General features: G+C 46.3%; 1 protein-coding gene across 1 annotated transcript in view; it reads left to right on the forward strand.

The window, feature by feature from the left end:
- Positions 1-15,600, forward strand: part of LOC136995365 (neuronal acetylcholine receptor subunit alpha-7-like) — a 52,033-nt gene that overhangs the window by 11,454 nt on the left and 24,979 nt on the right. The window contains exons 3-6 of the mRNA XM_067315989.1: positions 9,338-9,382; positions 10,380-10,489; positions 13,118-13,197; positions 15,289-15,456. Coding sequence (XP_067172090.1) covers positions 9,338-9,382; positions 10,380-10,489; positions 13,118-13,197; positions 15,289-15,456 — 403 coding nt within the window. The remainder of the gene's footprint in view (positions 1-9,337; positions 9,383-10,379; positions 10,490-13,117; positions 13,198-15,288; positions 15,457-15,600) is intronic.

Below are 15,600 nucleotides of genomic sequence, written 5' to 3' on the forward strand. Positions count from 1 at the left end.
GGCGAGCTTAAGAGAGAGGTGAAAAAGCAGGGGGAAGCGCAGGCCACACGCGTGGTGCACACAGCCCCGGTAGCCCCAGACCACCCAGACCATCGCTGAGAAAAGAGAGAGGTAGAGGGAGAGCGAGATGGAGAAGGGTCCTGTTAAATGCAGCTGACTTTGGAAAGAAACCCGGCCTGTTCATCGGAAAATGGGTTTATTCGTTACGGAAAACATTAATACAGAGCAGGCACTGGGATCTCTTTTCAAAGTGTGGCTGCAGCTGAGAGCTACTGTACCGCTGCTGGGTATGTTTACGTACAACATTCACCCTCAAAACGATCCTGTTCCCTAGCACACGGGTGTTTTAGGGATGGTATGGCATGTGAATTGAATGACCAAAAATTTCAAGGGTTAAATTTTTGGCTCTAATTCTCCGTTCCGTTCCTAAACTGGCTTTACAGCAGCTAGGTCATCCTCCCCGCCGCCCCCTCGCCCCTGTGTCCTCACGTGTCCAGATCTCTGCACTGGACATCATGCAGCAAGCCCATGTCAACACACAAGTGATTCGGAGAAACAAATATAAATATGCCAGTACACACATGCAGCCGTTCACGTATTATTCCCAATATAGCATCACTATTCACTAGATTAAACCATAATCCTTATAGTACATCCTGTACAAATCTTTTCTGGATTGATAACTTCCAAAACGTAAGCTTGACTGCTTAAGATTGAAATACACAAAGCATGTGAAAGAGACATAATAATGCGAGGATTATTCTTACAGTTATTCTATATTTTATGTATTTTTAAAGTATTGATGAGTGACAGGGAGATAAAACGACTCTTTCAGCCCCTCTGGATTAAAAGGATCTTTCATCCCACCCCCACCCTCCATGGATGCCCCTGCATTTATTTGTGGGTTTACTGAATAGCCTTGGAAGGTATGTTTGCTCTGTTCCTCCTGGTATGGAACCGCCTCTACCAAAACACGTTTCTCTTTCCAGAAAGCTTTTCTCCACCAGGCATTGCGGTCTTATCCTGCTATAAAGCAAGAGCAAATTCGCTGAGACCAGAGCAATGAAACTGATGCAAACCGAGGTGGGAACTGAGATGGGAATCAGGCTGAATATCATTACATATTCTGAAAATCAGTAATTAGTGATCACTAGAAATAGTTATTAAAATTTCAAGCAGAAAAATTACAGAAAGGGTGACAGACCAGTAGATTCATCAAAGTTAAATCCCAAACTCTCTCTCCCTCTCATAAAGTTCGCTTACTGTGACCGATTTGGAACTCTGGGAAAAAAAATTTAAACCAATTGGTCCCTTCATTAGCATGGAAGCAGCTTGGAAAATGGGAATGCTGGCGCTGACTGAGTCATGAATTATTATTTTGGCTGCCTTCCAAGTGTCAGTGTTATCAAATTTCAGACCCCCTAATAGCTACAATGTCTCAAAGAAAAGGTCACTGGAATTTTTAAATTTGTATGAAAATATATTTTTCCATTGCTGAATTCACTGAATGGTTTGTGTCGCCTAGAATATCCTGACTCAAAGCACTGGAGTCTAGCAAAGTCACAAAAAATTGGGAAGGACATCCTCACAGTGGGAAATGTCACGGGGTCCTGACAGCACACAGTGGCACCAGCCCTGGTGGTGGTATATAGATCCACATCTTCTCGGTGGTACCAACAGAGCATTGCGCAGGGATTCAGGAGGTGGCCGTGCCTTCCCTCCCTCCTTCCACAACGGGTTTTCTCTCGGCATTGGGGCAAGCAAGAGCATTGCCTTGGCAAAGAAAGGAGGTGCCCAGCCATGCATGCACACGGGGCAGCAAGGCACATGTCCTTAAGCTGCTTCTGGTGAAGCTCTCTGTCCCCAGCACCCCAAAAACCTTCTAGGGTGGCTGAGGGTCCTTGCCCTGGCAAAGCCAAGCTGATGAGAAGTGAGCCTAATCCCGTGATCCCTGGCTGTCTGATGTTCTCAGGATGCCTGAAGGAATTTGAGAGGTGTTAATAATGCAAGTGATATGCACATACCAATCTGACTCAGTGTCGGTGAAGAGAGGAGGACTAACAAACGCGGTGTTAAAGAACCTTGGAAAGCTGAGGAGAACAAGGAAAAGTCACTTCTACTGGCTCTTTTAGAATGAAAGGCCTATGAATAACTCTGTTCAGGCTGATCACAGGCTTTAAAAGCTCACTGGAGTTTTGGGACAGGCCTATATCACACTACTTTGCTGTGCTGTCATAACAGTACATAAATGCAAGAAGAAAAAGCAAACCAATTGCAAGTAGCCCAGGAGTTTGTCTTTGATAAGAACTCAGGGCTGACCTATTCAGGACCTTTCTTTGCCTTCCTCCCGGTGCTTTGCCTGTGATTTTGAATGCTGAGAAAAGCAATGAATAATGAATAACTTGGAATAACGATTTGAGTCTAGTCTTCTTTGTTGAAACACCTGCCAATTGTGCTCAAAACACATGGATGGCTATTTCAGGATGAGACCTTCACCCTGGAGAATATGCAAACCACCTACATGCTATGTGCAGATGACTTGTGACTTTAATAGAGGACTGAGTGATTTTGGACTGTGACATAACACCCCTTCCCCAAGGGTGCACGCCAATTCACCCAGGCAGTCGATTAGAGAGCAGCACTGGGCTGGAAAGCCTTGCGAGCCCTCTGCCCCAGCTTGTGAGGTTTCCTAAAGAAACTTACGTGAAGCAGCTGAACAATCTGGTGGCTTCACAGCTCTCCCCAGGACCCTGTACTGGTTTGGGGAGGAGGGATCCACTGAATTTGTGGGTCTCTCATGAAGGGCTGGAGGCCCAACAGACTCACAGCCAATGCTGGAGACTGTAATGTGATGTACTTCATATCAGTCTTGATCTGCAGGCACTGCTGAGCAGCTGCACCCCGGAAAAAGCCTGAGGATCCTGAGACGGGCACCCGCAGCCCTGTGCTGTAGCTGACGGTCATGTCACGTGTGCAGGGAGGAAGCAAGTCTGCGTGACGTGGCCTTTTTCACAACAGTACCAGTGAAGACTGGGAAGAGCAGGAGATAAGGGAGACGAGGCAAAAATCTGCAGGCTTGGCAGGCTCTGCGCTGTGACCCAGTGCAGAGGCCAAAGGCAGGTTGTGCTGTGTGAATGTGGATCACCCTTAGGTGAAAAGCACTTATGAGAAATTGCCTACAGCCCTTCATAGCAGAAAAAGCCCAAAGCAACAAAATGCGAAAAGTGGGAAGGAGTTGGTGTTCAGCCATGAGCTCTTAACTAGACCCCTTAACTTGACCAAACCAGCCCCTCCACATCTCTGTCCTGATGGGTACAGAAATACTCCACAGATATCAGTGGATGTTTGCTTATCCTTTTTTATGTCTGTATCTTTCCCAGTCCCTTTGCCTGCTCTCTAGGCTATCCCCTCTGATTCCCTTTTTCCTCCTGAAGATGCTTTGTTAACGGTAGTGAGATGAAATGCTTTAACATCAGGTATCTCTTCAAAGTTGATGTTGCTATGGAAGCATGCATTCCAACTTTTTAGACTCTTTCAGGCAGCAAAGCCGTAAACATAAGAGTATTCATATTTAATGAGACCCCTGAAATATAAAGGCTGTCCAGCCATGCTGACTAACTGTTACCAGGGCAACCCAGGTTTTTCTGAAGATCTCTGGTTTTGTGGAACTTCAACCACACGATGCATTAAAGCTGAGTCGTCCCTAAATATTTAAGTCCTTTGGGTCAGGGGAATGTTTTAGTTGCTCAGCTCCAGGCTGTGGCCAGATGGGTGCTTCAGCAAAGGAAAGGACTGCATGATGCAGACACAGACTGATTCTGCAAGTATTTCAAAGCCTCACCCATTGCTTTTGATTTCCTTGAGCAAAATCCAGTGCAGAGACTAGTGTCTCTGCCAGCAAATCTTCCCGAGAGAAAACCTCCAGGTCAATGCAACCTCTCTCTTGTACAGCAGAAACCTTGAGATATCCCTTCTATATGTTCAGGCACATTGGTAGGGTAAAAAAACAAATAAACAGAAAAGCAAAACGGAGTAACCACAGATGGCCTTTGGTGACCTATGATAGTCATCTGTCCAGTCTGGGACTTTTCAGCTGAATATCTTCCAATAAGTCGGTGACTAAGTCAGCTTCCAAGGCTATAGCTCTGCAAGAGGGCAAGGATTAATGATGTCGGTCAGTCACCTGTTCACACGTCCCTTGTTACCGCGATGACACGTTACCATATGATGTGACTACTGAACCAGCAAGGGCTTTGTTTCTTTTTGTCCGTGTATTATGGACCCAGATATTTATGTGGCCAAGGGCAGTCGTATTTTATCTGGATGGTGGTGCAAGCAAGGGGAGAGTCCACTGGCAGAGCCTGGTGCAAAAGGAAGGTGGACCTGCGCACACTGTAAGCTTTGGACTGACAGTAGGGAAAATAGAACAAAACAAAAATATTCACATGTTCCAGCATGTGCACTGGCTTCTCAGCTGGAACAAGCCGGAGTAAGTTTCTTGCTCTCCATGGGTCAAGGGTGGCTGTAGGAATAGGCAGATGTCCAGGGCAGAGGATTAACTGGGGTGAGGATGGAGACAGAAAGGGGAGAAGGTGACCAAGATAAGGAAAGGAAGGATTTAGAGGACAACCGTTGCACTCGCTACTGACAACAGCACTAGCTTTTCCAGCTTTTGTAAATACCAGCAGCAAACTGATTCGTTTGGGCTGAACATTTACAGCCCGAGGGAACTGCCAGGGGAGTGCTGGGAAAGCGGCTCCGGGGAGCTTGCTGTCTCCAGTCTCCAGCCTCACCTGGGATCCTGGCGGGGACGGCTGCATGCTGCAGTGAGGGGAGGGGTTGGAGAGGGCCTGCCCGACGCCGAGGGAAGATCATCCTGAAGCAAAGTGCGACAGAGAACTGGTAACAAAACACACAGTGCTGCGATTATTCAAGCTTTCTCCTGGGAAGAAAGGTATCCTGATGACTGACCTTAAATCCCTCCATATGAACCCAGGACACACAACGAGGGAACCTCCTCCAGTGCTTCCCAAGCTGGAAAATTAGCTTTTATCTAGGCAAAGCAGTACTTTTATCTAGGCAACCAGTGACTTCTTGGGACTGGGTGAGGCAGATCTGCTCTCAGGGTTGTCTGGAAGTACTTCTGTAAGAGACAAATACAGCCCACTAAGCTGCCCACATCATGCCCAGGTGTCTCAGAGATGCTGATGGCCCACAGCTCCTGATAAAGAGAGCAAGAACTGTGATTCCTCTGCAGCTCTGAAAAGGACAGGCAACCAGCCCCTTCCTTCCAGACCAAACCATTTCTTTACAGGATGCAAAGCTATATGGCTCAGTAAATCACCAAACCTCCAGAAATGAGAAGCTCCATAAGCACATGAGCCCTTAGAAGGCCCTTGCACTAGAAGGCAACGGATTTCCTTCTCTGTGAATCTCATATTTACTATCTTTAGCTATGCTAAAGGTCTTTAGCGCAGACCACAGACTTGGGAGAGTACAGTATAAAGTGTGCTTTGCTCTTCCTGCAAATCAGGCACTCCGGGCAAACTCAAATCCTTCACGGGAAAACTTTCTGTTTCACCTTAACCACCAATAGGAAGGACCCAGCAGGCTGCATCTGTGCTGTCATCTGTGTGTTGATTGGTGCTGAATATAGAAATAACATTTTCTGGGCCTTGCTGTCCGTAAAGCCAACTCCCTTTGAAAGCTCAGCAGCCTGCAGGCAGGAATGAGAATAGACTCCGGATAGCCATGAAAGCAGCCTGAAGTGACATTTCTTTCCCCGCAAGGCTGAGAAGATGTAAGAAGCCCAAAGCCCTGCTTAGACTTCGTGTTCTTGCTGACTGCTGTTATTAAAAGGAAGGCAGAAAGACCACGTAGGGCATGGCTACACTGCAGATAAACCTGTGGCAACCCTAATAGAAAAGTTCACCTTCGACTGCAAAACGTACCTAAGAAGCAGGACAAACATGGTGGGTCTGAGCACAATAGTGCTGTGACAAGGAGCCAAATAGTACCAAAGACAATGTGTTTAAGCTACCTGAAATATCCATATGCTCTGTAGTGACTGATGAATTGTTTGCAGTGAAAGCTGATTATCAGGGTCATTAGTTTCTGAGTTTGAGCAAGGAGCTCCTAGAAGTATAATGGGTGAGCAGTTTAGGGCAATAGACTGTTTTGTGAACTACAGAAGTCAGTCTTAGGTGTTTTTATTTGCAGGCATGGAATCTGTCAAGTATAAAATGCTTATGTGGGGTAAAAAAGGGTTTTTCCTTGGAAAACAGAGCCATGAGTAAAAGGCTGCTGACCAGAGGCCTCTCCACATGCAGGAAAGCCGTGAGCCTTCCAGGTGTACATTGCACTTTAATGGATCCCCCAGAGACTCTCAGGTAGCCAAAGAAAAGGGAAAGGTCCCCTCCTCCCCTTCCCCATGAGGTGCAGTGAAGCTGGGAAGAACCCTTCCTTTTGCAGACCTCAGAGAGAGGAAAGACCTAAGTGTCACAGCTCCTCTTTTGGGTCACCTGCGGCTCCAGCAAGCCAGGGAGCTACCTGGGAGGGAGCATGCCACAGACAAGCTTCATGCTCGTTCAGCAGTACCAATGATCCAGCGTCCTCCTTGTCAGGGAACTGGTAATTAAGAGGCTTCCCCAGACAGCTCTGCTTCATCCATTAGCCTTGGAGTCTGCAGTCATGCAGTGGTTTCTGCATGGCATGCACAAGAAGTAAACCCACAGGCCTCACAAAAGAAAACACTCATCCAGTGAAGGAGCTGAGTGAGAAATAAGGCAGTCTGCTTTTGAGCAGCTCACATCTTCCCTGGTGATTAATGGGTAGCTGCTTTGCCTATCTGCTGTGGGGGTAGCGCTGGAGGGGGAGAGAGAGGGGAGACCATGAATGCAGCTTGACGTGGCTAGACCGACAATTTTTCCAAAATGAATAAAGCAGTTCTGGCTTCACTCCTTCTGTTAACCAGCAAATACTGCAAAAAGTAATATAATTAAAGGTCAGACCAATCCAAAAGCCCAGACTACTTCAGGGATGTAGTTTATCTTGTGCTTGTGGAGGCTAGGCTTTTTGGATGTTGAGCACTAATGAAGAGTACAGGCGGCATGGACTCTAGGGGAGCAGGACAGATGGTGGTGTAACATACAGCTTTGCATACAGGACTCTGGCAACCACATGTACACTTATTTTTTACATGTCTCCAGTAAGCTCAGTCAGCCTCTGCAAGCTCCAGAGTATCAGAAAGAGCCTCTGGAGCTCTTTGACTGTCTCTAGACTCTCAGATCCAGTCACCTACTGGGTCAAGGAAATGTCAGCCAGCTCTAGGAAGACCCCGTCAAAAATGGAGGCATGCCTTGAGCTGGGGCCAACAGGAATGGAGCCCACAGATACAACAGGCAGGCTGGTGTCCAAGCTCAAGTGGGTGCTCTAAGCACCCAGTAGCAGCAAACAGAGCTTGCTGGAGATACTACTGATCAAGAGCTAGTCTGGCAGTTGACTGAGACTTTGATAGCCCTACCTACCTGCAGGACTTGACAGATGCCTCTGAATATGACCGCAGAGCGCTTACATGCCCAGGGTGCTCTGTAGAGTTTAAATACCTGCCAGTCTTCAATGCAGTGTCTGCCACCTCAGACACTGCAGAGGACCAGATGTTCCTAAGAGCAAACACATACAGACTCAGAGGACTAGGGCAGCTAGGAACCAGCATGACAGGACGATCACCATATACCTCTGGAAAGTAACTTCATCAGGTGAAAGCCTGGACCCAACGAAGTCAGAAGAGATCTTCCTAAGAAATTCTATAGGCCATTCATGTCTCGGTGAAGCTCTCTGCCTGACAGTTCTTCCTGTACTCCTGTTATGAGTGCTAGCTACTGCATCCGATTGGTGACTCCACTTGCGTGCACTGATATATTTTTGCATTGGAGCCTGAGGTTTGATTGCTGCAGCTCACAGTGTTTGCCACAGAGTTTCACAGCAGCTTTGTCTGGTGCTAAAACATAACTCTCTGCTTCAGTGATCTCTGCATCTTGCCTGTAATGAAACTAACCCCTCTGTTCTCTGCATGAGCTCTGTGTTTGATGCTTCTCTTTGGCTGCAGGAGAATGGGAAGAAAACAATGGAACATAAAGATTGTCTCTAATTAAAAAATAGTAGGTTTCAGGGGGCAAGAAGGTAGTTTATTCCAACGTATCGGTAGGAAGGGGAGTCAAGCCAGCGTGCAATGGGGTAGTGGTCTGAGGACCGCAGGTAGAAGGTATATGCCTTTGCTGTGGACAAGTGATTTCCTGCCTTAGCGGTGCCTTCCAGCAAGTGCCCAAGAGAGCTGAGCTGAGGTAGAGGTGGAAACTGCCTCTTTTTGGGCCTTTTAGCCAAGAATCCGGTTTTCCCAGAGTGTGGCTGCATTGACCAGGCCTGCCCCTAGCTGCGGCATCAGGCCCAAGCATGAGGATCCACTTCTGCCCAGACTGCATTTCTCTCTGGAGAGGGAAGTGGATCTCACCACATTAATCACATTGTCCCACCACAGTAGCTGGGCAAGGCTGCTGTTTCCGTCTCTGCTGCTGTGGTCACTCTCCACCTGCAGGCTGACGGCAACACAGCCAGGCCCCACAGCCATCCCCGCATCTTCCCCCAAACTGCTCTGAGACCGACGAGGCGAGGGCTTCTTCATTTCTGGCACCAGTCAGAGCCACTTCACTGCAGCCTCCACATGCTGGTGTCTGAACCTTCAAAGCTCCTGCTCTGTACAGAGCCAAGGCGTCTACATGAGCTCCCATCAGACAGTGTTTGCAGTCTGCTGCCGTATACTAGCTTTTGCCCAAGACCAGCCTTTCCTTTTCAGCATGAGCTAAGTTACATAATGCCGAGACTCTAAAGGAACAGCACCTTCAGCATCCTTTCACTATTGTTTTGCAGCGGTAGCCAAGACAGTGGAAACGCTCTCCTATTACTGTATGCTGCATAGTACTGGAAATCATCTTGTTTTGCCCATCTAATGAAAAAGAAAATCTTGTGCATTTGGTAAGGAGTCTCCAGCAAAATAACAGCCATTATCTATTATTTTCACTTCTGATGTTGCTCAGTTACAACAAATGCAGGAGGTTTGTAAGATTTAAGGATCAAAGAGAGCAATAATTGTCTGGGTCATGTGGCACAATTCAGTGATTTTGCGCTGACCTCACAGTCTACTCAATAGAGTTTGCATGCATTTTCTCCAAGAATCAGGGTTTTGAAGGGAACAGAGCTGTGATGCGTCCACCTGTGATTAAACTGTATTTTGAGGCTCATCTCTTTTTCTCTTCTCTCCCCTTCTCCCTTTTGTTTAAAGGATGAGAAGAATCAGGTGTTGATCACAAATGCTTGGCTGCAGATGGTGAGTAACCCGTGTCAATAAAGAGCAAAAAACCTCCTTAACAGTAAGTCTGCCGCTGGCCCTGTGTGGTTACAAGTACGGTCTACTCTTGTGGGGGCATGAACTGATCTCCTGAGCGACTTATGCTCTGTAAAGACGTAACTCAGGAGCAAAAAGCTTGTGGGAGACTTGAATGACTGAGTTAATTCTGCTATGACATTAGCAGCCAAACATTGCATCATGTTAATGGGCACAGCAGAATGGGCTGCTTCTTCCTCAGCGATCTGCTGGGATTTGCAACAGAAATGAGCTTTCCTACTGCAAAAATCCAGAATTCAGACAATCCTGCAGGACTACAGGACTCTGGGTGTCCTGTCCCTAGGAGAGGCTGGCTATGGTTATAGCACCAGTGACTGTTTCCCTGGTAGCCCTGCCACAGAGGTTTGCTGCAAGTCACAAGGTTCAGCACAAAACTTGTACCTGTACCTTTCTTGAACTAAGTGTGTGTGTTGGTGTAGGGGGGAAGGGGGATCAGAAGCAAGCCCTTGAGATACAAAGTCCGCTTGCTTGCCTGTCATAGCGAGGTGGTTATTAACCCCCCGTTCCCAAATCTTTGTAACAAATTGAATTATTTCCATCAGAGATTGCCAGACAGTGGTCCACATACCACTAATGATACCCAAGTTATTTCAGACCAGGTTGGTTCACCAGCCTACTACCAGAGTTTCTGTCAATCCATCAAGAAAAGGTTTGAAATATCTGTATTCAGGTCTTACGGTGGTGGGGTTAGACAGTAAATTACAATATAATGGCACACAACATCCACTCATCACTTTGTAAATTCTTCAGGATACAGGCCAGCCTTCTTTAATTGTTAAAGCCTATCACTATAAGCTATGTAACTATTATCACATTACTGCATTACTATTGGTAACAGCCATTCTGTTCCCCTAATATTAAAAAATAGGTTAGAAGATTTTTCCCAGCTCATATATCTCATATATGTATTTTCCAACAGTACTGGGTTGATGTTTACCTGTCTTGGGATCAGTATGAATACCCAGAGGTGCAGAACTTGCGATTTCCAGCTGATCAGATTTGGGTGCCAGATATTCTTCTGTATAACAGGTAAGCAGGATATGTGACAGCCTACAGAAACATGGAACTACAGCGCTAGATGCTGGAAATCAGCCACGCTCCACTAATACTCGGGCTTTTCCTACCTGGGGATTTTGCCTCCTTCTCTTGAAGCAATTAAAATAAAAGAAAACAATCGCCAGATAATAGTTTTTTTCTAATACCCAAACTAAATCTCCTTTGCTATAGTTTTGTGGATGTCTTCCTTCCATTTTCACAGTGGATACAGAGAACAACGAACCCATATTCTTCCTGTAATTACTGTGTCTCTCCTGGAAAATTATTATCATGTTTCTGCCTTAGTCTTCCTGCCTGGACTAAACAAGGCCAGTTTCTTTGTGCTTCCCTCATCATCCACATTTTCTAAATCTCTTTCCATTACCGCTGTTCTCCTCTAAACAGTCCAATTTGTTTTTTCGCCAAGATTGGATTCAGCACTCTAGCCGAGACTTCTGCAGTGTGCAATGGAGTGATATACTAATCTCCACACCTGCCCACACGTTTCCTTTAACATGTTCCTGAAGGAGGGTTTTCTGCTTGTATGCTCACTAACATCTAATTTCTGGGCTTATTTTTTGATCCATCATAAACTCCAGACCTTGTCCTTCAGACTTGCTGCCTTACCAGGTTTTCCTATGTCTGTCTGTCTCTGACAGTTTTAAGGGGAATACTTCACAGTCATCCGGATTGAATTTCATTCTGTTGGTCTCTCCAGTTTGCCAAGGTCCATTTTCTGTTCCAAGCCCTCACTCCAAGGTGTCTGAAGGAAACTTGCAGTCACCTGGAAATTGTATAACGGTTATTCTTTATGTCAGCTTTACTGCTCACCGTTCAACTATGAGCCCATGATAACAACTCAGCGAGATTCAGTCTCTAACCAGCAGGCATTTAATCTGTTCCCTATTTCTTTAGTTTGTTTATAAGAACATTATGTGGCAAAGGCTTTCTGAAGTCCAGACATATCTCCTGCCTCCTCTTAATCAGTAAGTCAGTCCTGACAAAGAAGAAAATTAGTCTGATTTGATGCAACTGGCCCTTGACAAATCCATGCCAGCTGTTATCACCTTGTTATCTTTGAAGTTAGGCTGATGTGTCTATAACTTCACCCTTTAAAAAAGATCATCTGAATATTCTTTGATCATCTCAAGTTCACTACGCCCTTTCTTATTTTCCATGAGCTCTCACAGATAATTGTTAATGCTTCAGGGAGTATTTTGGCCAGTTCCTTCACTACTCCAGAGTAAATTTCATCAGCTGTGGCAATGGGAGTCTGTTGTATGCACACTTCTTTAACCTGTTCATCCCCTGTTCTGACGTGCACTCATGCCATTGTGTCTTGCCGCCTTTTATGTCTCTAGCTAGTTATCACCTCAGCTTTTTCAATTTTATGCCCATTTGTTTGTGCTGTTTCTTTTATGCTCATCTTGAGTCATGTGCTCTTCTCCCCAAATTTTTGTGATTCGATTTTGTTTTTCAAGCCCACAGAAAGCTCCTGACAGAACTGTCATTGTGCTTCACTCTTTTACATTAGAGTAGCTTAGCACTGTGCCCTGAGTATAGTTTCCTTCTCCTACACTTCTTTTTCTCTTTAGGCCAGGAGCGTCTACACCAGCAGGCCATTTTCCGCTCACCAGCACAGTTTGCCTCACTTTCAGCCTGCCCCCATTACTGTCATGTGCAAGGACTCCTTGGACATGAATAAAGAGCAGGTCACAGGGGGAACAAAGGGTCCAAATTTTCCACGCTGCTGTGTGACATCTCCTGGGAGCCCCAGGAGTGGGCTACATCTATGCCCAGCCACGTGATGGACTCATGTCTGGCTGTGACACAGGACGTGCCCAGTAAAACGTTGGAGTCACGCTCAAACATGACCGACCTGCATATAGCCGTGATAAGCAAGGGGCTACTGTGTAAAGCCTTTTTACAGGCTATAGGAATGCTCTGCATTTAACCTCTTCCCAAGAGACCCTCTGGAGCGAGCCCCCACGCTTGCTCCCTTGAAGATGGCTTCTTTACCTCAGAATTGCTGGAATCTAAAGAAATGTTTTTTCTTGGTCCCTTTCACCTGGTTTCTGCTCTTACAGTCTCAGTCAGTCTCCCCATATAAGCCCCAGATCCAAAACAGCTTCTTGCCAGTGCTTTCATCCATTGCGTGAAGCAAAGTGCTGGCCCCACGCATCCTGAAAGACTGCAGGACTGTTCCCGCAGACCTGGGTAACAAATAGCTTAATTTACACTGTGAGCTGCCCGATTCTGACAGAAGTCCCAGAAAAGATCCGTCCTCCCGACTGTCTGGTCTTTGGAGACTCCTGGCGGGACACTACCCCCGCTCCCTTCCCTTCTGCCTTTGCCCTGAGACATCACCAGCTCTGCCTCTCCCTTCCTCAAGGACGTTAGGGCAAGCATCCAGTGTACCCAGGCACAGGCCAACAACGTCTATGAGAAGGTGAGCTACTGATGGGGGTGGGCCCTTTGCCTAGGCGTAAGACAGCCCTTAATTCAGACATCCTGTACATTAAATTCTGACAAAAGAGTATTGTTCTGTTGAGAGCTACTACATCCAAAGTCATACGTCTGTTGGCTCTCTCTTGGTTTTGTTTTGTTCTCATTGTGTTGCAGCGCTGATGAAAGATTTGATGCAACATTTCACACAAATGTGCTGGTGAATTACTCTGGATCCTGTCAATATATTCCTCCAGGTATGCAGAACACGTTTGTTTGCTTTAAATCAATGTGTATCTTTGAATAATTACAAACAGTTTTCCTTTATGAATGAAATCCAAGCATTTGGAAGCAGTCTGTGGGTAGAAATTTTGCAAGCCATCTATTATGGGACAGACCTGCTGAAGTGATTTAGGTCCGTTATTAGTGGCAGATTTCCACTTCATAAACGAATAAATGTATTTCCTGAGCAGTTTGCTTCCAACATTCAGAGCCCAGCAGAGGTACCATCTAAAGCAAGGTGGTGTGCACCCTCACGGCACATTATCACAGGGGGAGGTTTTACGTGCAACCCGGTTAGCTCTTTCTTGCGAGTGAAGAGAGCTGTGACTACAGGATGAGTCACAGGAGCAGCACTGCTCTCCCACCAAAGCCCTCTGTGTACTGCAGTCTTAGGCTGAGCCCAGTCCAGAGCTGGTCAGACTCTGGTCCTCGCCTGCTTTCCAGGCATATTGCTGACTCCAGTGCTCGCAGGGTCCTGGCAGGTGTGACCTACCAGCAAACACCCAGGCTATTCCCACAGTTGCTTGCTGTGGTGGACAAGAAACACCCAAGCTTTTTGAGGTAGCTGTTGGCAGACCGACTCCAAGCATATCCACAGGTTCATTGGTGATCCCTATCCCTGAGATGACTTAAAGCACTCATGTGGTTTCTCTGGGACAGATCTGCGGGTAAGGCTGTTCTCCAGGGAGCAAAAGACAACATGAAAAAGTTGGCATTCACCAGGGCAGAGCCTTTTCCATGCCCCCAGGGTCTGTTTAGGTAGATCATGCAGGTGGTGCCTGTATTAGGCAGATCTGGTGCCCTGCTAGTCTCTTTTCTGTCGATGGAGTAGGAGAAGCGGTACCACGTATGCAGACTGCATCCAGAGTGAGCTGCAAACTCCATGGTGGAGAACTGCTTACTTAAGACCCCAAGGAAAGAGAAGCTAAGGAATAAGCAGTAAAGGAAATCTGTTATGCAAAGCACAGGAAATCTTTACTTACAAGAATTTAACTGCTGGTAAAATAATTTGTCCAATCCATTTTTGAAGGAAAATGTTCATAATCAGCCTACTTAACAGCACCAAGAGCTCGCAGAAGCAGCTAGAATAATTGAGACATGGGAAAATACTGCAGAAGGGAAAAGAGTGTTCCCAAAGCTTCATGAAAGTTTTATTTCCCTTGACTCCAAGAGGAGGCTGTACTCACTGTTGCTGTCCATTAGAGAAACAAGCTCCAGTACATATGGCTAGGCGGAGAAGCAGAGATGAAGGACAAGAATGGGACAGCAGTCTGTTGTTAAGGAAGGGAGCGGAGCCGAGATTCATGAGAAAATGGGAGAAAAGACTCCCTGTAGCCAGTCCAAAAAGGGCCATGACAGCAGGAGGGAAACCCACCTGAGCATAAAGGAACAAACCAAAGGAATCCAGCCACCCCAGAACAGCACTGTTTGTGCAGGGAAGCGATCATGAACGACATCCTCAGCCTTTGCAACAGTAGACGGAGACAATAACAAAGGACCTCTGCTTTGGAGATTTAATTTTCAAAAGGCGCAGCTTGAGCACTTACTGAGGAGCACGAAACTCTGTTCAGTTATATGACTTAAAAGTGGGATTCACATTAGTTGGTGTTTTAGGGAGCAGGCAGAAACAGTTATTCCAAACAGGTAGGGTCAGCTCGGCATTTGAGATAATTTTCTGATGAAGCAGAACTGCCTCTTCTCTGAGCTTGGCAAGGCATGGTGAGCATGTGAGGTGAGGTGAAGGCTGCGGAGCAGCAGGCCCACGAGTGAACCAGACACATCCAGAGTTAAAACAAAGGCCCAGATTAGCGTGTAGAAGATAAAGGCCGCCAGTGAGCAAGGTTTAGCATAAAAACACATGTTCAAAGGGATTGTAGGTCTAATTCAGGGCTTTTGAGCATGTCAGAAATTGAGCAAGCCTTAAGGAGGAACCCCTTTAGAAAGCCTGTCCAGGTACACCCAGCAGCACCACTTGGACACCCATGTACTCTGTACCCCTACCCTGTCCTCCCCATTTGATGGGCTGCACCCTGCACACATTTGATTCCACATATTTCTGTCTACAGGCATTTTGAAGAGCACGTGTTACATTGACGTCCGCTGGTTCCCTTTTGATGTGCAGAGGTGTGATTTGAAGTTTGGCTCCTGGACCCACAGTGGCTGGTTACTTGATCTGCAGATGCTTGAGGCTGATATTTCTAACTACATTTCAAATGGAGAATGGGATTTAGTGGGTAAATTGATGGGCTAAAATCTTCCATAGTCTAATTTTCAAAGGCAAAACCCAAGTACAGAGAAATGAGCAATCCAATTGGGAAGTTTGAAATACAGGTGTTAAACGCTCTTATGTAAAAGTCAGCAAAAAAAAAAAAAAAAAA

The sequence above is a fragment of the Apteryx mantelli genome, chromosome Z, assembly GCF_036417845.1.
Source record: "Apteryx mantelli isolate bAptMan1 chromosome Z, bAptMan1.hap1, whole genome shotgun sequence".
NCBI lineage: Eukaryota > Metazoa > Chordata > Aves > Apterygiformes > Apterygidae > Apteryx > Apteryx mantelli.